This window comes from Penicillium maclennaniae, assembly GCF_028827695.1.
Source record: "Penicillium maclennaniae strain IBT 15551 chromosome Unknown utg000004l:1.0-3007600.0:1.0-3009580.0, whole genome shotgun sequence".
In the NCBI taxonomy this organism is placed as follows: domain Eukaryota; kingdom Fungi; phylum Ascomycota; class Eurotiomycetes; order Eurotiales; family Aspergillaceae; genus Penicillium; species Penicillium maclennaniae.
This window is the reverse complement of record NW_026623216.1, coordinates 2,166,851-2,190,770: the sequence shown is the minus strand read 5'-3', so window position 1 is coordinate 2,190,770 and position 23,920 is coordinate 2,166,851. Positions and strand designations below refer to the sequence as shown.

General features: G+C 48.2%; 8 protein-coding genes across 8 annotated transcripts; 3 read left to right on the top strand and 5 right to left on the bottom strand.

Annotated features, from left to right (window-relative positions):
* Positions 1 to 857: 857 nt before the first annotated feature.
* Positions 858 to 2,737, bottom strand: N7477_004960 (cytochrome P450; the record flags this gene model as incomplete). Its single annotated transcript, XM_056966623.1, has 6 exons — positions 858 to 1,333; positions 1,388 to 1,898; positions 1,960 to 2,021; positions 2,090 to 2,469; positions 2,523 to 2,586; positions 2,647 to 2,737. 6 exons carry the CDS (start codon positions 2,735 to 2,737, stop codon positions 858 to 860), a joined length of 1,584 nt encoding a protein of 527 aa, XP_056823404.1.
* Positions 2,738 to 3,829: 1,092 nt separating this feature from the next.
* On the top strand, positions 3,830 to 6,494 carry N7477_004959 (uncharacterized protein; the record flags this gene model as incomplete). The annotated part of the gene is made up of 7 exons (XM_056966622.1): positions 3,830 to 3,880; positions 3,920 to 4,005; positions 4,060 to 4,285; positions 4,637 to 4,746; positions 4,807 to 5,153; positions 5,201 to 5,852; positions 6,122 to 6,494. The coding sequence occupies 7 exons, from the start codon at positions 3,830 to 3,832 to the stop codon at positions 6,492 to 6,494; spliced, it is 1,845 nt and encodes a 614-aa protein (XP_056823403.1).
* A 2,052-nt stretch (positions 6,495 to 8,546) lies between these two features.
* On the bottom strand, positions 8,547 to 8,981 carry N7477_004958 (cinnamoyl-CoA reductase; the record flags this gene model as incomplete). Its single annotated transcript, XM_056966621.1, has 2 exons — positions 8,547 to 8,809; positions 8,963 to 8,981. The coding sequence occupies 2 exons, from the start codon at positions 8,979 to 8,981 to the stop codon at positions 8,547 to 8,549; spliced, it is 282 nt and encodes a 93-aa protein (XP_056823402.1).
* A 1,783-nt stretch (positions 8,982 to 10,764) lies between these two features.
* Positions 10,765 to 12,374, bottom strand: N7477_004957 (uncharacterized protein; the record flags this gene model as incomplete). The annotated part of the gene is made up of 4 exons (XM_056966620.1): positions 10,765 to 11,191; positions 11,252 to 11,514; positions 11,595 to 11,821; positions 11,873 to 12,374. The coding sequence occupies 4 exons, from the start codon at positions 12,372 to 12,374 to the stop codon at positions 10,765 to 10,767; spliced, it is 1,419 nt and encodes a 472-aa protein (XP_056823401.1).
* An 866-nt stretch (positions 12,375 to 13,240) lies between these two features.
* N7477_004956 (S9 family peptidase) lies at positions 13,241 to 15,425 on the top strand (the record flags this gene model as incomplete). The annotated part of the gene is made up of 5 exons (XM_056966619.1): positions 13,241 to 13,336; positions 13,393 to 13,499; positions 13,550 to 14,203; positions 14,266 to 14,837; positions 14,896 to 15,425. The coding sequence occupies 5 exons, from the start codon at positions 13,241 to 13,243 to the stop codon at positions 15,423 to 15,425; spliced, it is 1,959 nt and encodes a 652-aa protein (XP_056823400.1).
* A 1,278-nt stretch (positions 15,426 to 16,703) lies between these two features.
* N7477_004955 (uncharacterized protein) lies at positions 16,704 to 19,022 on the bottom strand (the record flags this gene model as incomplete). Its single annotated transcript, XM_056966618.1, has 1 exon — positions 16,704 to 19,022. The coding sequence occupies one exon, from the start codon at positions 19,020 to 19,022 to the stop codon at positions 16,704 to 16,706; it is 2,319 nt and encodes a 772-aa protein (XP_056823399.1).
* Positions 19,023 to 21,214: 2,192 nt separating this feature from the next.
* N7477_004954 (uracil phosphoribosyltransferase) lies at positions 21,215 to 21,874 on the bottom strand (the record flags this gene model as incomplete). The annotated part of the gene is made up of 2 exons (XM_056966617.1): positions 21,215 to 21,410; positions 21,468 to 21,874. 2 exons carry the CDS (start codon positions 21,872 to 21,874, stop codon positions 21,215 to 21,217), a joined length of 603 nt encoding a protein of 200 aa, XP_056823398.1.
* Positions 21,875 to 22,343: 469 nt separating this feature from the next.
* Positions 22,344 to 23,799, top strand: N7477_004953 (URC4/urg3 family protein; the record flags this gene model as incomplete). The annotated part of the gene is made up of 4 exons (XM_056966616.1): positions 22,344 to 22,496; positions 22,545 to 22,869; positions 22,929 to 23,102; positions 23,159 to 23,799. 4 exons carry the CDS (start codon positions 22,344 to 22,346, stop codon positions 23,797 to 23,799), a joined length of 1,293 nt encoding a protein of 430 aa, XP_056823397.1.
* Positions 23,800 to 23,920: the final 121 nt, after the last annotated feature.

Sequence of the window (23,920 nt, the reverse complement as noted above, 5' to 3'; positions counted from 1 at the left end):
GATAATTGAAAGCCTCGGGCAGCTAGGTTATAACGGCCCACCCATTATTCGACATCTTCCCGTCTCCCGCTAAAAGACACCGGGCTCGCAGAACTTGCCAGGTGAAGTGCGACACAGAAAGACTTACTATGCCGCACTGAGGTACCTAGCTAGGTTTGCATTTTTCTTCTCGGTTGTCTAACTTTATCATCAATACCACTCGCTCTAAATACCGTACTGTGGTGAAAGGGTACATTTGATCAGGGTCTTCTATATTTGACTGGTGTAAAATTTCAGGATTCCCATCCGCACTATTCCTGACACTCTGTGATTTTCCCATTCATTTGCTTTAAAATATTCTGTGACGGAAACTCAAACCTAGCTGGGATTTTTTGGGTTTGTTAGAAGATAAAATCTCTGCGGAATCACAGAACCCCCGCTGGCTCAGTTACCATATATTCAGGATCTTTGAGTGAACAGTGAGTTGGTGATAGCGAGAACATCAAACGACGCAGGCTCGGCATACGCGGCCACTGGCTACCAGTTACGACCTTTGGTTCTGCACTTCGTGTTTCCTTTTCACCGCCCATGAGATCGAGGCCGTTGTCGTCACCAATCGAGTCGAACATGTATGGACGTTCAAGTATGCCGTGAATTATGGAGCATTCTAGGAAATCTTGATATAGATACCGCTCGTCTTCATCAAAGATTAATATGTAAGAATTGATATTTCCAACAGGGTACTGTCCTTCTTCGTAATTCAAAGGCCGCACAAGGGACAATCCCAATTTGACCCCTGCACCCGCATATCTAGGTAGATTAAGCCATCACATGTGAAACGAGCAAACAGACGTTTGACTGGTAAATGATACATGACCTTAGATATCAAATCGCGAGAAAACATCTCTCTGAGCCACCTCAAGCTCCTTCATTATGGTTGCCCGTCGGGCTTCCGATCTCGGCTTGATCACGCAAGGAAAGTCCTTCGCGCAAACCAAGAATCCTTCGCTATAGCCAGTCTCGGGGCTGAAGTCGTACTTGACCGGTTTGCCACTTTCATCCAAGCCGGGTTCGATAGAAAATGCCCAGATCAATTTGGCAATAGCCAAGAACAGGTTGCGTTCAGCCAGGTGAATACCGGGACAAATTCGGCGACCGGAGCCGTAGCCATAGTGATCGCGGCATTCATAGTCTGTTGCTGCTGCTAGCTCGGGAGCAAGCGCAGTCTGGCCCTTGTAGTGGTCGGGGTCGAAAGTGTCCGGGTTCGGGAAACGCTTTTCATCGTGGTGCATGCCCCAAGTGTTAATAATGACCGTGGCGTCTTTAGGAATGAGGTAACCATCGATCCAGTCATCTGTAACTCTCCGTTAGCTCTAGAATTCTTGAAAATGGCGCAGGGCTTGTTTACCTTCAGCGGCAGCGTGAGGGAACGCGAGAGGCACAACAGGCCGCCACCTCTGGGCTTCTTTCACGATGGTCGCCACATATGGCAGTTGGGCATAGTCTGACCAGACAGGTGTTCGATCTTCACCGACCACACCGTCAATCTCCTTTTGCGCTTTCTGAAGAACGTCGCCCCATTTAGTCATAGCATGGATAAATGCGAGAATGAGGGAGCTCGTGGTGTCCGAACCACCTTCCATCAATACGCCGCCGAGGAAATAGAGTTGGTGGCGATTGAGGTTTATTTTCTCCTCTTGATCTAGCAGAGTATCCATGAGAGATTCTTTGCTTCCCTTCAGCTTGCGGCGCTCTCTAACACGCTCAAGCACACTCGCATATAGCTCGTTCATCTCGTCGCCCACGTTTTGCGATCTCGAAACCCAGTTTCCAAAGAATTTTTGCGGGACATAGTGGAGAAGTGGATAAATATCAACCGGTGGTGTAGCGCCAGGCTCCATTAACTGAGACCAGTTCTCCTATGACGAGGGAAATTGATCAGCCTTATATCCCTACAATTTCAATCCGATTGTCCCTCACCATCATATCATAGAGACGAGTCATATGGGGTGTATCCACTGAGGGCGTCCGCAAGCCAAATACTGCAACAGGCATTAGAACAATTAAACGAATATTAATCCCTGACATCCTTTTCTCGCAATAAACTCACCTAAACTCATGATGATGCTGTTGCTGAAGCGTTTAGGGTGAAGCATGTGTTGGTCAGGACGTACGCACATGTCACGGAGCATTTGCACTGCTTCGGCATTCTGTACCTCAACGTGATGCTTCTCAACAATGGACTCCATGAAATATTGGTGAATTAGTTTGCGGAAAGATCGCCACTTTTGTCCGTACTGCATAACTAGGAGATGGTCTCCAGACGTCATGAGGTCATGAGAGACATAAGAGGCTGGTCTATTGCTATAGTTGGCACTTTTCTTGTCGACAAGTTCTTTGATAATACGGCGATCGGTGATAACGACTGCTGTTGCGGTGCCCAACTTCAAAGAGTAAAGGCCCCCATATTGCTTGGCCCATTCGGTAAACCTGAATCCAGAGGTAAGCAATAGCATAGAGCGGGATAGGCCACGATCGGTTACTTCAAGTAAGACCCCTTCCTTGGAATTTGATGGAGGTTACCAAGAACAGGCAACGTAAGCGGTCCTTAAAATGCAACTCTTAGTCTTATGTTGTCTCAAATCCAGTATTCCATCATTTTCGTACCTGGAGGAAGGCTTTTGGACCTTCTCCCGGTTGTTAGAACCAGGTAGAATAGACCAAAAAGGGCAAGAGGAATGACGACGACACCGAGCATGTTGCAAGTTTGAGAAATATTCGTGAAGTCAGCGCCTCAACCTCCAATCTTCCGAAAAGCCAATGCTCCCAATTATACGTGGGTTGCTCGACTCCAGGTTTCCCCAGCCCACAGAACAGATGGAGCGTGGAGATGCGGGGTCCTATGAGCGAAAGTATAAACGCTCCGCATCAATTTCGCACAAATTTCGCAGCAACTCGCGCTCAATTTGTTAATGTTGACCTAGTAATACATTTCGCAGAATCCTTTGGGACTTTATAATGCGCTATTTGTGACGCATGACTATCTTGAGGCCTGAGGGAGGCCTGAGGGGGAACGTGATCTGGAAGGAGCCGTGGGTCTAACCCGATTTTTGTTTCGTAGATGCTCGTTTCCCTCTTTCTCTCTTCTTCTTCTTCTCCAGTTTAGTTGCTTCTGTTAATGATACACGAATTCTTCTTCGTCTTGGTCGGTAACAGCTTACGTCGCCGGGGAGACAAGCAGAGCCTACACGAGCTGGTCGCCAATTCAAAAATCACTTCGCCCGGTGCCTAGTCAGACACCATTCTATCAAGGGCTATGTGTAGATGCCAAGGTGCTTACCGTTTCAGAAAGGAGATCGTGGCCCAATGATATCCTACTTTCGCTCAGCTAAGTGGGTAAATGCGGCCGTGGCGCGATAGGGTGATTTCTCACCCTGCTTCCCTACCTATTGCGCACTCACCCTTCTTAACCCTGGTCGCGCGACGCTAAAGCGGCTCTCACCCATTTGTCACCCTGGCGGCACCCACCCGACTACTAGCCGCATTTAAGCCACACTAATCTGCTTCATTTCTCAAAATGCCCTTTTGACTAAAACAGCGACTAAAGTTTATTATTTAGAGTGCGAATGAAATGGGTCAAGTATTCTCTCTGGGTGAGCGTCCGGATTAACCTAGGTGTGCATGCTGCTCACCCAGCATGCATGGGCCCCCAGCCCCCAAATCCTAGCAGGCTTTCGCTACATACCCACACACTCCATTTATGATGAGAGTTTCCCACCTGAACACACACTCTCTCTCTGCCTAAACCTCCCCGACTTGTCTTCCAAAATTTACCATTAAACTTGTCGAAATGCCGCGCAAAGACATTGACCAGATTCTACAGGAACGAGCTGCCCTTGCGGTCTCACGAGGATTCACTCTCGAATAACAGAACGAGCAGGAAAAGACGGAAAACACTATTGCACATCGTGAGCTGGCTCCTGCAACTCATGATAAATATGACCACGCTGTCGAAACGTGGATCTTGTATGTTAGCAGATGATATATCTTTTTAGGGATCTTCCTAATGAACTATGCCAGATGGAGGCTTTCGAGAGGCGAGCCTGGAGATACTGAAAGAATGAAAGAGGAGCCGATGCCAACTCCACAGACAATGAAATTATTTGCGGAAAACTACATTGTCACTCGAAAAAAGGACCTCCCGTCAACTGAAACAGTCTGTGGGCATTTTATCAACTTTACCTCGTTTTGGGAACGGACTACCTCTAAGGAGATTCCCATGGAAGTGAAAAAAGATGTTTTAAATGTATGTACGCTCTGGCTGTTGTGAATTAAACTAATATTTGTTTTCATAGCATATCAGAACTGAGTTGAAGAAAAAATATAAGCTTCGTACAAAACCCCGGAAGCAGTTTCTCTTTACTGCAAAAGATATTGAATATCTCTTACGCAGACTCTTCGTTGACGACTCTCATGATTACTTGCATGAAAGGGCAAGAGTACAAACTGGGGCTTCGCTGGCGCTATTTGCAGGCTCTGGGGCTAGAGCTGGTGCGATAGTCGGATCAAGTGCATATCGGCATTCTAACCAAGCCTTGTATTATAAGGTTGGCTTGGATTTATCTCTTACTATCTACTTCCTAATAAATTACTTCAGCATCTAACATTTCACTTGAAATGGGGCCGTGAATCAGGAAAAATCAGACGCTGGGTGACAATCGATCCAGAGTTTCTGAAGGGATGTCGCTTTCAAGATAATATCAAGGTGTTAGTATAACCGACTACATACCTTGCATTTAGCCCTAGGGATATACTAACAATGTCTAGCAGGCCCCGAAGTTGGTTTAGAGAGCATGATATCCTAGGATTCAACTTTGTTTTCTGGGTCATCGTTCACGGAATAGCAGACGGTGCTTTCAAGGGCATCTCTACTATTGAGGAGCTTCTGGCTATACGCCCTCCAGAGGGAAGAGAATCTTGGACATTGCGATGGAGACAGGAAGTGCAGAACGTACCCTTCTTCCGCATGGTAAATTCGGAAGGCCCCAAACAAGATAAAGCTCTAACATTCTCTTCCCTGCGACACAACAATACTAGTCTGGCCCGACGTAATGGTTATAAAAATACTTTGCGAGTGCACGGCATTCGGGGCGCCGTTGCAAACCGGATAGATGGTGAGTACCTGTGGGCAACTTCAATGAACATTTACCAATTTTTCTAGCTCGTGGCTCTGAGGCTACTCGTGGCCAGGCTTTGGACCACCAAAATCCGGATACCTATCTGAAGTACCAATCGACAATAAAGGCTTTAGATGTACAAGCTCTATTCTGGGATCTGGAGCAGGATTTCGAGTGCCGAGATATGGAACAAAGCATGGCTCACCACCGCGATTCCAACGCTCCCGTCTATTTGAATGCAGCCGCACGAGAGGAATTCTTACAGTGTGATAAGGTGGTAGCTATTGATGCCAAGATTGCTATTCTCACCGAGCAAATCAATAGGAGACCTGAGGATCATAGCCAACTCACGGCTGAACGCAACAAGCTTCATATCCAGAAAGCAAACCTGCGTGAGGCTTATCGTTCATCATTTATCTCTAAATGGTGGGATGCCTCCTATGATGAATACGTGGCGGGGAATGAATTGAAAGAACGTGACAGAACTTGTTTGTTTGACATTCTTCGAAAGTATCTCCCAGAACGGGCACGTCTTCGAGATAATCTTTTCAAAGAGGCCTCCCTGGACAGCGATACTGGGAAGCAATGCTTGCATGACATGGTCAGCCTGTGCGTGGGTACTGAAAGTGTGGTTTACTACCCCGGATTGCGCCCTGAAAATGATAAGTGCCCATATTGCTTTAAGGACATTCTTAGGTAGGTTTGCCCGTTACACCTGCATAATTTCTGGCCCCAAGGAACGGCGCTTAGCTAACATGGATGAAGTGTCACGAAAAGTAGTCGTGCAAAGCATATTCTCCAATGTAGGAGAAAGTCTTTAGACTCGGCACCCTATCAGCAGCGTTATAGAACCGGTAAACGTGCACATCGGCGCGTTCGTCGCAAATTCCTGCAATTTTGTTATCTCTTTACAGATTTTTTTCATCATGAATATGATTGGACCGAACATTGCAAATGGCATCTAGATCATCTGATGCCCAGGTGTGGCCTCTTGACCCTTCGTTACACGCTCGTTGCTCCCGGATTGTGCCCTTTTTGTCTGGAGACAACAGCAAGGTCCCCGATGAGAGGTTCCAACAGTGGCTGACCAAAGCTACACTAATGCACCACATCAATGTCCATCTCGATCAAATGAGTTCCGAAACCAATTTCCGATGCCCCCATCCACTATGCGGCGAAAGAGATTATGGCAAGAAGAACAATCTCCGGTACCATCTATTTGATGGGCACTCGATTGAAGAACCGCGACCGAATTGTATCGCTCTCAAGCGGAAAATGGGGAAACAATTGGAATCAGAGGATAATGAGGATCAGAAACGCAAATCTCGAAAGCTTTGAGTTCCCTTTTTAGTTGGTTTGTCAGCCAATGTCTATTTTTTCATTCGCTAGCCTTCGTCAACTTTTGCTAAGTATCCTACTGCTATCCACTGATACTGTCATGCATTTTGCCACTGTAGGCAAGCTAGTTGTTTTATTTTGCTGTATAAGATGTCTTGTCCACCTTGGCCACCTTGATAGTGCCCATCATCCCCATTAATACGAAGCACGGTGCACAATCATTCGTTAACTACAGCTGTTTATGCATCGATGTAAAGACGTCTTAGTTTTTCTGGGTGGAATATAGTAATTCGAGATATTGAACACTTGACTTGGACAATGAGAATGAAAACTATTGGTTCTCTCGTTCGTCACTCAGGATCTTCCGCTCCTCTTTTTCGCTTACCAGTCGTTGCATCGTATTGAGAAATGTAATCATCAAGTTGTGATTGAGATATACCCTGGGTAAGCTCTTTTGACTTATCACCGACAAAAAAGCTGGATTTATCGCCGACGAAAATAAGACGTTCTTTTATCACAGCAGTAATGGCATCCTCAGCCTCGATAGTTCGGAGTTTGTCGTCGTCGAGAGCAAGAAAATAGTGCTGACGGCCAAGTGAACGATCCTCAAGCCAGCTTTTGATGGTTATTAAATCATGTTTGCGGAACTTGAAGTACTCATGGCTTTTGAAAAGATAAAATACCACAACATCTGGGTTGTCCGCCTTTTGTTGGAGCCATTCGGAGAGAATCTGTTTGGCGCTAGCTTGCCGGGTTATTCTGTTCCTTCTATTGGAAGGTGCATGACATGGATTCTCCTCAAAACCAGGAGCCCACAAATTCTCGTTGTCCAACTCCTCAATTTCAGCGGGATGTGGAGGTATCGTGACAACGGAGGCCAGGCGGTACTCTTCTGAAGGAGTCTGAAGGTAGATTTCGCCTTCCGATGGAGTAGAAGATCTGGATGGACCAACATGCTGAGCGAGTGAACGGCGATCCGGTGATGAGTACCTAGACTCTGATCGCTTAATTATAGGATAGTTAATTTTATAAGGAGGGGTAATATATATAGTAAGAGAACTAATAATATAATAAGCCTATATATAGCCTTAGGTATAATTTAATATTTATAGTATATAGTATATCTCTAGATACACTTAGAGAGAGATAAGTTATCTAACTAATTCATTTAGGATTCACCTAATTTCTTCTATCTATAATATAGTATTAAGATTATCCTACACGGCCGCAACAGGGTATCAGTACGGCCTCATCCAGCATCCTCTACACCAGACAGGCAGTGTGTGTGTGTGTGTGTTGTCCAGTCTGCATCGCCAGACAGCCATCGAGCCGTTCCCATTTCGATAACTTTTTATATTTTCTCGTTGTGACACAAGCCCTTAGGATACGCCCTACGATAGGGGATATCACACTAAAACTTGAGAAAACCTCGGACCTTCTGCTACAATTTTCGGCTCTTCCTAATGGTAGTAGTCTTTTCTCTTTGTGAAGGGGTGACCGCGTAGCTGAGGTCACGTTAGTTGCCATTGCCGGCGTACTTGAAATTCTTTTCTGTCCTGCCATGCATCACCTCCACGGTCTGGTTCAACAGCCTGCACAGCCTGGGAGACATCTTGACCGTCTTCAGTCCGCAACTGTCAAGTGGCGCTCCTGTCTACTTACCTGACTACAACCAATTTACCCAAGCCATAACCCGATCATCTGCTTACAAGGCATCCTAGATCGCTTTTCTTTGAAGGATTCGACTGAAAGCTACGTGAAAGAGACAGTAGCTTATCCTTGAGACATGCAATTGCTCGCAGCACTAATCTTCTCAGGTCATATGTGCCAGCAAGCATAGCATTCCATTCATCGTCTGTCAATGGTGGCCAAGGGATCAGCTCACATTGCAATATCATAATTGGCATCGGCGTTTGGCTTCAAAGTTGGGTACTAATTCAGTGGCAGACATGAGCATTCTCAACGCATATCACGGTTTCACTCTGGAGAACCTCTCCATCCAGAAAGTCTTAACCAATTTTCGAAAGAACTAGCTCTTAGGTGGAGATCCTCTCAGGAAGAGTCTTCGGCTGGGTCAAGAGCCCCGTAGCAAATCTTGTCCTCTGGCGCTATCGAGATCCATTCCATCATTTGGCGGATATCCTCCTTGAATCCAGTTCCTACCGCTTTGGACGCCAAATTAGCCCATTCATCCATCGAGATTGGGGAATAAATCGCTGGCTGGCCAGTGACTCGCGTAAAGGTGGATGCAAATTCGCCCATCCGCAATTTCGGACTGCAGACGACGTAATTTTTGTTCTTTGTTTTCGCAATGCCTAAAGCGAATACCTCTAAGAGATACTTTCAGCTTTGTACTTCTCATGGACCATAAGTTACTTCTCTCCAGTATCCCTTTGCAAGGCGCGGGATATCCCACCAGGTCTTCCCTTGGTAGAAGCGACCACAAAAAACTCGTTATCGCAACTTACCTGCAGCAAAGATACCCATATCCTGTACAGGATCAACCCACTCAACTAATTTTGTGGACGGAATCGGGGGACAAGAACGAACGACCCCATTTGCTGCAATAGTTAGAAATCTTTTCCCCGAGGAACTCTCTGTCAGAACTAACCTTCTCTTCGACAGTACTGTGGACGATTCAGGTTGGTGAAGAAGAGACCTTGGAGAATGTTTGGTTATAGCTCGACACGAACGTTTGGCATCAGCAGGGGACTAATCAGGAAGAAGGCAAGTGACCGCAGACAGTTCTTGCTTTGCCCACTGCTCAATGACAAACTTGTGATCCATGTGGAAAAGTTTGTCAAAGCGACCAGAAGTCGCTCGTCTCATGTCTGGCAAGCTACTGAAAACAAAGTGCTGAATGCGGCAAATTCTCGCAGCAGATATGCTGTTCTTCCCACTTTCGAGCTCCAATTTCAGGTCATTCTCGTTTTTCGATCGTTCTTGAATTGGTCTCGCTCGTCACCGCAAACACACCACAAGTCCCAGAAAAAGCATTCTTAAGACTGTCTATATCGAAAATATCTGCAGAGATAAGGCTGAGACGGTGGTCGGAGGTTTGAAAATCATTCAAAAGACGTTGAGCTGAGACGGAATTGACATCCCTGGTGACTGCGCGGACATTTCACAATTCCCGCGAACCGTCACTTAAAAGCGAACTCACTACGCCTTTGTCTTGGTGTCCTGTAGACCCAAGCACAACAATCATGCGGTTCTGCGTGTTTAGTGTCATTTCGATTCGAAAGGAAAGAAAGCAACCTTGCGCGGCCGGGATAGGAGAGAAGTGTGAAGGGAAGATTAATTTTGAATAAGAAACAAATTAATGATGTTAAAAAGTTGCTCCAGAAAAACTAATATAGTTTACTTCTTTCACAGTCTCACTCCTTTCGGCCACTAGGACTGAACGAATACATTACAAATTCAAGGCTGATACGGCCGACGTGGTGAGCGGATGAACCATCTTTCCGTATCGGAGACTTATGATATAAAGTGGAACGGCGGGGTGGTATTTCACTACTAAGGACAGGCTTATTCATTAACTACCCGTTCTCGCTTTGTCTCTGTATTGTAAACGCACTACCTATCAGATATATACAGACACAGTCATGGGCTGAGTTGGTCGGAACGAAATCAGATCTTGCCACGACCCCTCCGATTAGTTGGGAAATAACATCTCACTTCTGTATTGTGGCGAAACAAAGGAAGTGCTCGAATCTGGCAAGAAACTTCTGTTTACGACGCCAGACCCAGATCGATATCCCCTACTGCCCTTTGAGCTTCTCGAGTTGCAGTGGATACTTTATCGTACCGCTGGCCTTCGGGAAGTTGCTGCTTACGCTAACAATGATAGCGACAATAATAGCGAAAGCGACGAAGGTGACTGGCTTGAAATTGCTGAGGTTGAACCCACCGACCTCGAAATTATTCGGTGAACGTCTCATCCTCGAGCCGGTTTCCCGTGATGATTCGAACGCCCGCAGACGCGGGGAAGATAAGTGATTAGCCTTGATCACTCCATCTGGAGTAACGCCGCGAAGCCCTGGCTTGCGGAAGTCGCTCTTGCAAAAAAAAGAGCTCATCGTTGCTCAAGAGTCGATCGGGCAATGTGTCTCTACATTTGCGCGGACGACCGTGAACATGATCGATTGCCGGATTGTAGTGTCTATCATCAACAAAATTTTACTTGAAATGAGCTTGAGGAGTTCAAAAGTCATCGTAGATAATAATACACAAGTAAGAGCAAGCGCGGTACCAGCATGACACGACATGACTACCCACCACTCGTGCGTCCACGCATCACAGCGTCCCCAAACACCGACAGCAGCTCCACATAAGGCACATGTTCTGATGGGTGACGTTCCATGCCACTTTCGAAATCAAGCATGGTCACGGCTCCTGTCTCCCTTTCATACAAAACATTGTGCTTTCCAGCGTCGGGCACGAAGATTGACAAAGACCGAAGAATTTGGATGGCCTTCTCGCACTCCTCACGAACGTGAGTTCGATCGCGGACATTGAGATCATCCCAAATATAGGCCAGGGTCTGTCCATTTTTGTAGGGGAGGACAAGTGCCCTTCCGTCAGGGAACAAACTTGAGCACAGGATGTTCCCAGCGAGTATCATATTCGCGAACACATCGTAGCCTGCAGGTCGTGATTCTGATAGACGCTCGTAGATAGCAATTTTCGCATTCGACCTAGACCGATATATAAAGTGAGATAAGAACCAGGACGATAGTAATCAGTGGTATACGTACGCCCCCTCATGTATGGGACCCCAGCACTTCGCGATGTAGCGGGTTCCCTGCTGGTCAATCTCGAAGATAGCCTTGTCTGTCTGGCGAGGGCCTGAAATTATCCGGGAGATATTCAAGACTGTAAGCGCCCCTCCCTGACCGCTAAGAATGATTGAATTCGGGGTAATATTCCCGGTCATTCCGGTCACTAGACTGCCTTCAGCGGTATAGTTTTTGCGCGGGCTTTGGCGGACAGAAGCTTGAATACCATTCTGACCTCGAAGCTGATAGTTCGGGTTAGTGGGTATATACTGACACACTCTGAATACCACTTACTCGCTCCGCCTTGAAATCTGAAACTTACTCGCTCCGCCTTGAAGTCTGAATCCTCGGTGTAGTTATAGGCCTGGTCGGCAAGAATACAGAACCCCACAAAACACTGCCGGACAGATAAATTGGTGTCCTGGGCTCGAATAGGTCGGGAGACATGGAAGGCAAAATCGGCTGTTCGTTTGACAAATACGGTCCCCTTGTAAGTGGATAGAAAGCCGTCGCGCAACGCAGATTTCCTCATCTGTGCTACAAGCTGCCCTGTGGAGATATCAATGAAAGTAGTATGGCGCTGGAGCGAGCTACACTTACCAAGATGGGGTCCAAGTTGCACACGAGAATTAGCGCTGGAAACAGATAACTGAGCAAGCTCAAGGGTCCAGAATGTTTTCAATTCGCCGACTACCTTAACTTCTGTAATGTGGTCGTCGTTGTCAATGGTCACACCGATAGATACGTACGGTATATTTTCCGTTGTAATTGCGAAGGGTTGAATGTCTCCGATGACCAATGATGGCTGTGATGAACGCGCTAGAACCTTGGCAACAGGCACGCAGACGTTGTTGATGAACCGACCAGATAAGCCTATTTCATTCCCTACCAGGTACACCTCGCTGCCAGCAAATTCCACGTTGGGGACCTGGAAGTTCAGGTGTAGCGGTGTCAGCGCTGATCGGATCTCCTGGTCAAATGTTGTCCAGAGATGCATGAAACTTTCGTGAAGCCACTCGTTGGAGATTGACGCGTGGAGCGTGCCCTTGACATGTCGTATGACGGGCAAAGGGCTTGCGAGAACTTGACTAGCCGTCTGCATCTTGAAACTTGATGGATGGCTAGGTCCAAATGAAGAACCTAGCGGAATGAGGAGAATTAAGTGGGGAAATCGAACAGTCAAGTGGAAGGAAGGAGCAAGATCATACAATTAGCTTTCCGGCTACTAAGCCTATATTGGAATTTAGATGTCATTGCCTTGTCGTTCGGGCATGAACGCAGCTATCTCCGTCTGTCCCGGCACTTAACCCCCTTTAGCCTACCATGTCAGCTTGCCGTCATACAACGCAAGAAAAGTGATTAAGAAGTTTAGCGGCTCTCATCTCAAAGCAAAGGACGGCTTTCTGAGCTGCGGATTCGTCTCAGACATCTACATTTTTCACGAGCTAGTTGGCCGACGCGACTAGACCATAGTGATTTACTCGATTATCCTGTCTCTTAGTACGTGGCTTGAATAGCAATGCCTGAAATGATTCCCATATCATCCGACCTCCTTCCTCCTCGCCACAACGTCACGTGCTATTTAGCGTCGGGGTGTAGCTCAAAAAATTCAGAAGATAGTCAATCTGTGAAATACCGTAGAGGACGAGACGCTTACTCAACGAAGATTTTTAGTGTCGGGGTGACCCGCCGAGCTGAGTCAGCCGGCCTCCATGTTAGCTAGCCCGCTCAGGCCAAGACCCCCCCCAAGTGACGGTCTCACCTACCTGCATCCTCAGAGTCAGAGGATAATAGAATACGGAGGTTATCGTCGCTGATTGATCTTATATTTCCAGTGTCCCAACAATATCCTATCTGGGTGGCTGCGGGGTAAAGTTGACTCCGAAAACCGACAGCCTAGCAACGTCGAAACTCTCAAGCTCATTGAGATATTGAATAATCTGGACAGAGAGCTCCCGGTAAAGCATCATGACTAGTCCAACCATAGCCCCATTCGGCCAATGGAATAGCCCAATCACCTCAACCTTGCTCGGTGCCGACGGTGTTCAATTTGAAACCATCGCGGTATGTTTGCTACTGATCAGCCCCACGTGAGAAACTCATTCCAATAATTGTCTTAGGCGTCTAACGGGAAGATCTTCGTTCTTGAATGTCGCCCCAAAGAGCAGGGCCGAGGCTGCATTGTCGAGTACTCTGGTCCTGGAGGGCGCGATGTTCTACCGATCAAGTACAGGCTAAGAAATGAAAGAAAAACTCAGATAGGCTGATGATTAACAGATATGATGCCCACACCAAAGTCCATGAGTATGGCGGTGCGTCAATGATTGCTTTCAACGGGCAGATCGTGTTTTCCGATCGGGAGACACAGGATCTGCACAGACTCGATCCCTCCACTGGCCAAGTGGAGCGAATCACCAACACTGATGTTGCTCTCCGCTATGTTTGCACATCTGCCTGGGTCGACGAGCAAGGGACCCCTGGATGGTTACTGGCCATCGAAGAAGACCACTCTAAGCCATTGCCGTCAGAGATTCGGAACCGGCTCGTGGCCGTTAACCTGCAGTCCAAGGAAATTGTCAACATTGCTTCCGGTGATGATTTCTACAGCGCTGCGCAGTTCTCCCCTGATGGTAGCAGAGTCTGCTGGACTCAGTGGTCCCACCCGGATATGCCATGGACTGGAGCACGTTTGTACACGGCTAAATGGAATAATGGCCAGGTCGCAGATGTTCAACTTGTGGCTGGCATTTCTCAGAAAGAGAGTGTTTCCCAACCCCGTTGGGGCCCCAATAACACATTGTACTTCGCGGCCGACTGCTCAGGGCACTACCAACTCTACCGTTTGAAGGTTGGCAGCTCCAAAAGCCAAAAGTTAGCCCTTCATGGCCTGGAAGAGGTGGAATTTTCGCAGCCGGATTGGCGCTTGGGAGGGTATGTTCAATCTGGATCAAGGCGATTCTTACAAATTTGCTGATGAACTCTTCTTTTCTTAGCTGCACGTTCTTGAGCCTGAGCCCATCTTCAATGATTGCTTCATACACAAAGGATGCTCGATGGAGTTTCATCTTAATCGATCTGACGAACGATACTTGGCGCGACCTGAACGTCCCGGTATCAGACACAATCATGTTAGCCAATCAACCACTCTCAAGTACAGAAATTGCACTCCTTGGGTCCAGTGAAACCAGCTTCAACACCGTCTATACGCTGGACATCGTTGATACCAAGCTGAACGCTATTAAAGCGGCTTCCGAATTTTCCATGCCGGCTTCGCTTGTCTCCCGACCGGAGCACATCTCTTTCCCAAGAGTCCATGGTGAAAACCGGAAAGGGCTGTCCCATGCTATCTTTTACCCCCCCCAAAACCCAGACTATCAAGCGTCACCTGGGACACTTCCCCCTTTGATAGTGTGTGTTCATGGCGGACCGACATCTCAGACCGGGACTGGCCTGAGTATCACAGACCAGTATTGGACTACCCGAGGCTATGCTGTTGTTTGGGTTAACTACGGAGGTAGCTCAGGGTATGGCAGAGCGTACCAGGATGAACTGAACGGGCAATGGGGTTAGTTTTCATTCCGCAGACTTACCGATTCTCTTCTAATATTTACCAACAACGATAGGTGTCCTTGATACCGCAGATACTGCTAGCTGTGTGTCCTACCTAGCTTCGGCGGGCAGAATTGACCCGAATGGAGTAGGCATTCGCGGCGGAAGCGCGGGAGGCTACATCGTCCTACAAGCGCTGTGCGACTATCCCGATCTTTTCGCCGGTGGTAATTCACTTTACGGTATAAGCAACGTCCGTGCTCTTTGCGAACACACCCATAAATTCGAGAGCCACTATGCTTTTGCTTTACTGTTTGAACCTGGTGCGAGTGAAGCCGAGAAAGACCGCATCTTCAAAGAACGCAGTCCCTGCTTCAAGGCAGACAAGATTACCGCGCCCATGTTGTTGCTACAGGGAGACGAGGATATGGTTGTTCCCTTGGGCCAGGCGGAAGAAATGGTTGAGATGATGGTCAAGGTGGGCCGTCATCCGAAACTTGTGGTCTTCCATGGTGAAGGGCATGGGTTCCGCCAGGCTAAGAATCGGATTATTGCCGTCGAAGAGGAAGAGAAGTGGTGGAAGAAAAGCCTGCTTAAGCTTTAGATGAAGTTTGGGGAGGTTCACTTTCGGGGTACGCAGCCGGAAAGTGATACAGCAAAATCCCCATAGAAGTCGCACTATTTCAATTCTCCCACCTAAGTACTATTTTCCATGGGTTTTGTGCTCCGATTCCGGACAGTCATGCGTATCCTTGATTACATATACATGTTCGCTTGGTACCTGTGGCCGCATCCCAGAGCCGGACTGTCTTGTCGTCCGACGCTGACTATACAAGCGGGCCATCTAGCAAAAAATTGTGGCCTCTCAGGCGACTCACACGAAGTAGCTTGTTAATTCTTCCTGTTCCAGTATGATATTTCCCCCAGCCTTCTTCTTGATAAATTAGAGCCCATATAGCGTCTATCTTTCTTCGAACGTTTCATTCCTTACTGCCACCCCATGTGGCTGTTGTCACCTAGCTTTTGGACCTATAAAAAGCGCATCTGGTCCTTTTCCTCCTTTCCCCTCTTATATCTCCTAGCCTACAGAGCGGAACAAAAAACAATGCCTCTCTAGATTCTTGAAGGCGAGCCGGCTTCCCCACCCCCAGGGGATCAATTCTATTAGAAATCTATCTCCTCTCAGAATGTGAAACAGCTCACCCCTCCCACCCCACGGAGTCCCCCTCAGAACGCCGCCGACGACTTCTACGTTGATTCCTCACATTGGAGAAGAAGGGCAGACTGGTAAATATTTCTCGTCTTGTTCCAAGGAGCAAGAACGATGATCGGCTTGTTGATCAACCTATCAGCCCTTGGCCAAGGCGCAGCTGCCGGAATTCGCGTTGATGTGTCGTTTCAGTTGTATATGCACATCGTTAATGAGCCCTGACAGCCACTCATCAATCTTTCATGGTACCCAGACATTTGGTTAGGATTGTGAGGGGTTGTTCTAGATGACGTTCATATCATCTTGCTCCGCACCGTGGACGAGGGTGATCCTGTGTCGATCTGATCCGTCAGACGCTAATGCGCAACTCTCCGTCCTTGGGCCTAAAGATTACATTTCCCAGTTGGTACGGAAACGCCGTCCGAGCCTGATGTTTGATGCAGGGGATGCCTGAAAGTATAATTGAGTGATAGGACAGACCGAATGTTGGAAATGAAACCTCGGAAAGGTCGATTCATCTTTAGAACCTAATATGCAAGCTATTTACAAAAGCCCAATACCGCGCGCCATGCCGGGTGGAATATTCAAAATCGCTGAATATTCCTAAATATACAAAATGGGATGCAAACCCCTTATAAAAATTATGCGTTATTGAAACGTCATGCTTCGTGATTATGCCGACGGATCGAACTCGTACCGCCGCCAATTATCGCGAACCCACCACTGAGCCGCGCGAGCGGCGTCATGGGTCCATTCCACGGCTTCCTTGCCATGTCTTGTGGCGATGGCAGAGATGAGAAGGTCCAATGTGAATGATTTAATGGGTTTCTCCTCTTGGGGGTCCTTTGCAACGTCGGTGAAGCGCCACTCCACCTCGGGGACGAGGGGCACGATGAGCCGATATTGTTTGTCGGCTGAGCGCATGGCAACCATGGAACCGCCCGTATTCATGACTGTGAACTGCCAATACAATTTGTCGTCTTCCTTCTCGACGATCGGTCGAATGATTGACTGACCCTCGTACATTGGAAGGAGGTCGCTGATCGCGCGGGCGCTGTGTCTGTCCAGGGATCCGGACTCCTTGAGGAGATCGAGAATAGTCGGGAGAATTTGGACGGATGTCACGGAGGAGTTCAATTCAATGACGGGGAGTTTGGGGTGCGCGAAGACGAGAGGAACGTGGAAGTTGGTGACGAGAGGGTTGTCGTAGGGGGTGACGTTGCCATCTTCAAGAAGAGAGACTCCGTGGTCACCGGTCAGGATGAAAAGAGTCTCGTCGGCGACACCTGTCTCTTTCAGGATCTCGAGGACACGTGCATACCATCTGTCGTTGAACGCGACTGTGTTCAAGTACCGGTTCAGTCCGTCATTCTTCCCGCCGAAAGAGTTCGTGACCGATCCGATCATCTCATGGTAATCCACTTTGGGAGGTAGGTCCCAGGGATGGTGCGTAATTCCAGTGAGGTGAGTCACAAAGAGACGCTCGTGCTTGTGCTCGGCTTCAAGGATTGCGTCCTTGAGGTAGCCACCCAGCTCCTTATCGGGGTAGCCCCAGAAGTTATACTTCTCGGTTTTCCAGGTCGTATCATTTGTGTGTTGCTCATCAATGTCTTCCATCGTCAGGATGTTCTCATCACGGAAGCCCAATGCGGGGGTGAGGCGGTCTTGATGGTCATAAGTATCGGTGATGGTCTGCATAAAGCGTGGGCGCCATGGCCAATCAACAAAGTCATTGCTCTTGCTGTTGTTGGTACTCGCACTTAGGACGTCAAGAACGTGAGGCATGCAAGGCTGGTAGATGTGGTGCTCATATTCGTGGTTGAAATCGACCACAAGGGGGGAAAGTCCGCAGGTGGTGGCCTCGATACTTTTCAATGTGAAAGTGCCACCGGTGTACGAGTTAGTCATACTGATACCTCCGTAAGGCTTGACGAGATTGTTGGGATTGAAGCCCGACTGGGCGCCTGTCAGACGCTCGGCAGTGCGTGTCAAATTTGCCAAATGCTTCTGGACCTGGTCAGGAATGTTCTCATCGCCGTAGGACTGCTTGACGCGTTCGTGGAAGTAGCTGCCATTCTTGAAAGGGAAGACATCCTGCCGAGTGCTCTCCATTTTGAAGACCAGAACGTGCTTAATCTTGACATCTCCCTTTGCCAGCACAGCGCGGAGAGGTTCGAGAATTTCTTGATCGAGATTTGAGATATGGAGAGGGTCGTATGATGAGTTGTAGTGCGGATACTTGTCATCCTGCCAATCTCTGAATCCCGGCCATTCACCCTGTGGCATCCAGTCAAATTTAGGAGTTGCAGTCAAGGCCGTAGATTTGCCATCGATCTCGGGATGTTCGGCCATGCTCGCAAGCTTGCCTTTAGAGTCCACTCCGGCGAAAGGGGAGATGACGATCGTTTGGGAAAGGAACCAGTATGACTCGTCGTAGGGCCGAATCAGGCGAAGGAAGAAAATGAGGCCGGTCGGAATGAGAACGAATGCACGTTTGAGCCAGATTTTTTTACGATTATTCTCAACGAGATGAGGCGCCGCGTGATCAAGAAGAGGCGCAGCATGGAGGCCGGCCTTATCCTCCTCTTCATCATAGTCACCGAGTGGTACGGGTTCGTAAATCTTGAGCCGCTCGAAAATCTTTTTTCCTGGGCTCCATCGACTCGCGATCTTGTTAACCAGAGGCTTGCCCCATCGATTAGCCATTGTGTTGGCCAGAGGCTTGAAAGCAGCCGCAAGAACAATGGCCCAGGTTCCAATGATATAGCCCACCACGTTGTAAATATACGGTGTTGTCACTGCGGCTGTAAGAATGTATAAAATTTCGACAAGAACAAGGCCGGTCAGACCGGTAAGGAGTGTGTGGATCGAGGCAGGATCGCGGTTAAAGCCACCAGCCTGGCGCCAGTGAATCTCAGCACCGGTAGTGAAAAAGAAAGAGGTATTGGCGGCGGCCATGACGGAAAGGATGAGGCTATTGTAAACACCCATGTTAGCGCGAATTCGATCGGCAGAGCCAAGAATCAACCAACCTAGCACAAACCACCACGGTTCCCGTTAAAATGCGCGCCCATCTCTGTTGGAAGTTGCGGGTCAAAAGGTGCCCAAAAAGTAAGAAAAGTGCATCCTGTCCAAAGAATGTCGATCCCCAAAGCAATAATTTCCCAATTGGGACGGAGTCGTAATGAGCGTAAATGTGCAGAAGCTTGGCGCCGATGACAGCTACAGAGAGAAAGCCGAACCAAAACTTGCGCGAAGTTTCCCAATTCATTGCCGAATTTAATCCACGCGCAGGCAGCGCACAGCAGAAAAACCCAAGGCAACCCAAGGCCCGTCCAGCGAGCATCTTGGAAGAATTATTCGACCTGGCCCACATCGGGTTAGACTGAGACAACATCTTAAAAAGCTGCTCACGCCGTCATGAGAATAGAATATAGCGGCGCATAGAGAGCACAAGAGAGATAAGGTAGAAAGGACAGAAGGCGGAAAATTTCCAAGAAACACAGCGGAGCCAAAGCACAATAATAAATAAATGTGACGATGGAGAAGCCAGTGTGAAAGAACCAATCGCCAAGATACACCTATGAGCCCCAGTGAAAACCACTGACTGGGCCGAAAAAGCATCATTGCTAGTGGATTCAACCAGGGTTTCATCCTCGGGCTTAGCCTTCAGGGTCATGCGGACCATTTCCTAAATGAGGATGTGGAGAGCACCGACACAACCAGGAGCCGTTCAGAGCACAGTATTCTTTAATTAGGTAACTTCTTGCCAGGGCCAATTGCCTCCGGAAAATGCTTGACTTCCGTGCAAACTTACTCCACACGAGTCTCACCTGTCGCATGCACCGCAACGTGGCTATGGCCTTGAGGGGTTTGGGTCTCTGGTTTAACTTTTCGCCCCTATATAACCGAAGGTCATGTCCTTGCAAGCGTTGCATAGAGATACAACGGTCCTGATCTGGAGATGACTAAAATAGTAGCATTTTCGATCATTCCAGCATGTTGCCTCTCGGGGGTCCCGATGGATCCGAGTCTGAGATCTTTTCAGCCTAAAATTGTGGACTCTTCCCCTCCACGCTGCCCGCAGCTAAATTTATCTGGCACCACGCGAATAAATAGTTCTCGGACTAAGTACGATGCGGGTCCTCGTCGGGCACAAGATCAGTTTCCTTAAATGTGTCACTTCAATGTGGTAGAAAAAAGGGGCGGTGCGGCTCTGAACAGGCAAGGGGTTTTTTCTTTTTCGAAATTCGATATTGTGGACCCTGCATAAAAGAGCTCCACCGCCTTCCGAAATCCCCGGTTTTCCGCTTATTCCTCTGGCTGGGCATGGCTGTGCAGGGGGGGGGCGGGGGGGGGGGTCTCCAATAGTGTAATGACAGAGCGCCCGATGGCACTACATGTGGACGAGTTGGCATTGAGTCAGAATACGAGCGAGGTACCCTAGTGCAGCCTCCCCCACGAATTTCTCTCGTCGCGTGCTCATCTTCCTGGACAGAACCTGACGTCTGACACGTACGCCTTAAAGTCATTCCTAGCGTCCGAGGCTTAGCCACTGCAGTCGACTTTCTGATTCCCTGAGATGAAGGGTCTCAATGCATCTTCGCATCGGAAGGATCAAGAACCCTATGTCAAAGTATTCAAAAACAAAAAACTCACATCGAACCACTGGTAGCGAAAGTTCGAACCAGGCCTATTCGGCGCGCTACACTCGTTGGCATCAATTCTATGCTTTTTGCACGTAGACCGACTAGTTTCAGCCTAAAAGCTGGTGTGAGATAGACCAACACGCCGGGCGAACTATGTCGATCTAGTGGGTTTCGGAATTCACCGCAGAAGCTGAGGGTTCCGAACTTGTCTCAGGGCGGCCCCCAACTACTTTCATTTTATGCGACCCGAATAAGTTTCCGCAGAACGGATCGCTCTCCAGTAGGGGTGGCACACGGGATTTCCTGTCCTAGAAAACACCTTTACGCTTAGCGTTTGTTCCCCAATGCATCTTAAATATCTTTTGGGCTTGATCAAGGGGACTTGCAGTAAGATGCTCCCGTTCAGGTACCATTTCAAAACATAAAGCAATAGTTGAGCTTTTTGACAATTCTGCCTCAGAATTATTGGGGAAATTAATCAAGCTTTAGATAGTCATTGAAATTATTTCAACTTTATTCATGAATTGTGCCACATTACTCCAGGCTCGTACCGAAAAGACGATCTCCAATATCCCCTAGCCCTGGTTTCACGTATCCTTTATCATCCAATTCCGGGTCTGTCGCGCCCACAAATACCTCCGTGCACTCGGGATACGCACTGGCGACGTTCGCAAGGCCCGTGGCACTGCCAAGCAAAGCAAATAATGTGATTTGATCCACTCCCCAGTCCCTATTTGACAAGTCAGCCTCGGTTACAAATCATCTCATCGCTAAGAGATGCACTCACTTTAAAATATCAATCGCTGCTCTTGCGGTCCCTCCAGTAGCCACCAGTGGATCAAGAATGTAGGCTCTTTTAATCTTGGGATTCTTCCGGGGAAGTTTGTTGTAATATTCCACCGGGCGAAGAGATTGTTTCTCGCGGTATAATCCAAGGTGGTATGTCACGACATTTGAATCTTCCGGGAATGCATCGAGGAAAGGCTCTGCCATTGCGAGTCCAGATCGGAGAACGACGATCACTGCGACCTGCTCTTCGGGCTCCGGGGTCTTGAGGACATATTTTGTCAAAGTTGCGGTGAGCTTGGAGACGAGGCGACGAACTACTATGGGCTTGAGAGATTGGTCACGGAGCTGTGCAAGGATCTTGGATGCTTCGGCATCGTTTATTGATGTAAGATTTGAAATTGACATTGTGATATAGGAGACGATGAGGTAGGGAAGACACGAAAGAGGATGGAAATGAGACAGATCAAGGGCTTTCAGGGAGCAAAATGATATATGTGCCGTCTACTCTGAAATCTATACCCCTCAAACTTCGAGTACAGGGTTGATTGACAGTGATATCACTGATGGGCGATACTGATAGACTGATAGACCGATAAACTACAATCTCTGGGACGATAAGCCGATAAGGCCTCTCCGACCCCGGTATCTTATCTTTATCGACGCGATAAGCGGTCGGGGCCATCCGGCGGGGAAAGCTGCAATGTAACTTGTGCCACCAGACCTTGCAGTTATTGCTACGTAAGGGAAATCAAAGCGAGATGTTGAAAAGGTCCTGGTGAAGAGCAAGGCGCAGCAGATGCAACCTCCAAGGAGCTCGGAACAAGTGACCTTTCGGCCTAGCATCCCTGCCAGGTGTACATACGTCCGAGCCACTATGACTGACATTGAATATCTCAAGAGCCTCCAGGCGGTGCGTGAGAGATCTCGCTTGGTCCTTGGAGCCGCTGAGAAGGACGAGCTTACCCATTTCACCTACGATGCTTCGCTCATGCCGAAGGCTGCTGAGTTTGTCGCAGGGGTTATAAATGTACGCTGTATCCTAGGGGGAAATGGAGTCCATACTAACAAAGGCTAGAGAGACTTCGGACCTGACCGATTCGATCAAATCCCACCTCATGGACGATGGCAGCACTTTGATGTTGGCGGTGTGGCGCGGATCGACCAACTCGTCCACGAGTGGAAACTCCAGGGCTTGAATAAACAAGAAACCACACGTCGCTTAATCGATCTTTTCTTCGTTGCTGTGCTTCTTGATGCTGGTGCTGGTGATACTTGGTCTTTTACCGAGCCTGGGACTGGGAATGTCTATGGGCGGAGTGAAGGCATCGCTGTTGCGGCTTTGTATATGTTCAAGGCGGGTGCATTCTCAAGCAACCCAAACAAAGCTGAGTCAGTCGATGGTAAGTAACGGCAGTCGATCAGAATAGAAAATTTAACTGACTTTGGCATTGGTTCACAGGAAATGCTTTGGCAGGGTTGGAGTTTGACAGTTTTCATCACTATTTCCAACTTAAGCCGAAGAACATGATCGTGGGCGAGGCTTCTCGTGTCAAGCTGCTGAAAGCCGTCGGTTCGTCTTTGCTGGCTCTACCCAACATCTTTGGACCAAATGGTAGACCTGGCAATCTCGTTGGTACGCATAGGAGATCATTCACACTTCAGAGCTCTAGAGCTAACACTCTGCCCCAGACTACTTGAGCAAAGACCGTGACCACTCAGAGCCTCTAGACTTTGAAATATTGTGGACGGTGCTGCAAGAGACGCTTCTTCCTACTTGGCCAAAAGATCGCACTCATATCGCTGGTGTTCCGATCGGGGATGCCTGGCCATTGGAAGTCCTGGCACGCATAAATGTCGGCAAACAAAGCCAGAATAACACGCTTGGCATCCAACCATTCCACAAACTGACTCAGTGGATGGCATATTCACTAACTGTGCCATTCATGAGAATTCTACAACGCGAATGGAAAAATCTTGATCTGGGCACCGGACTCCCAGAATACAGAAATGGGGGTCTGTTTGTCGATCTCGGGGTTTTGAAGCTGAAAGAACCGACTCTGAAGCAGGGCCGAGATATTTCAAAGCAAGACTTACCGAGTTTCAATGCCACTGGAGATGTGATTGTTGAGTGGCGTGCGATGACAGTGGCGCTACTCGATGAGCTTCACAAGCTTCTCGGTGATCAATTCTCTGGACAGGGGGTTTCATTGACTATGCCTCAAATGCTGGAGGCCGGTACCTGGAAGGGTGGCAGGGAGCTCGCTGCTAAACTTCGGCCTCTGACTAAGTCTAGTCCCATTCTGATTGAAGGTGATGGGACTCTTTTCTGATTTCTCATGCAATCCATAGCCAGTGGTATTTGAAAAAAAATGCCCAACCGTATTATTTGCATTTCTCACTTCTGATTTATAAACGAATACAACGGATGAGCTGATCACAATCGATCCGATC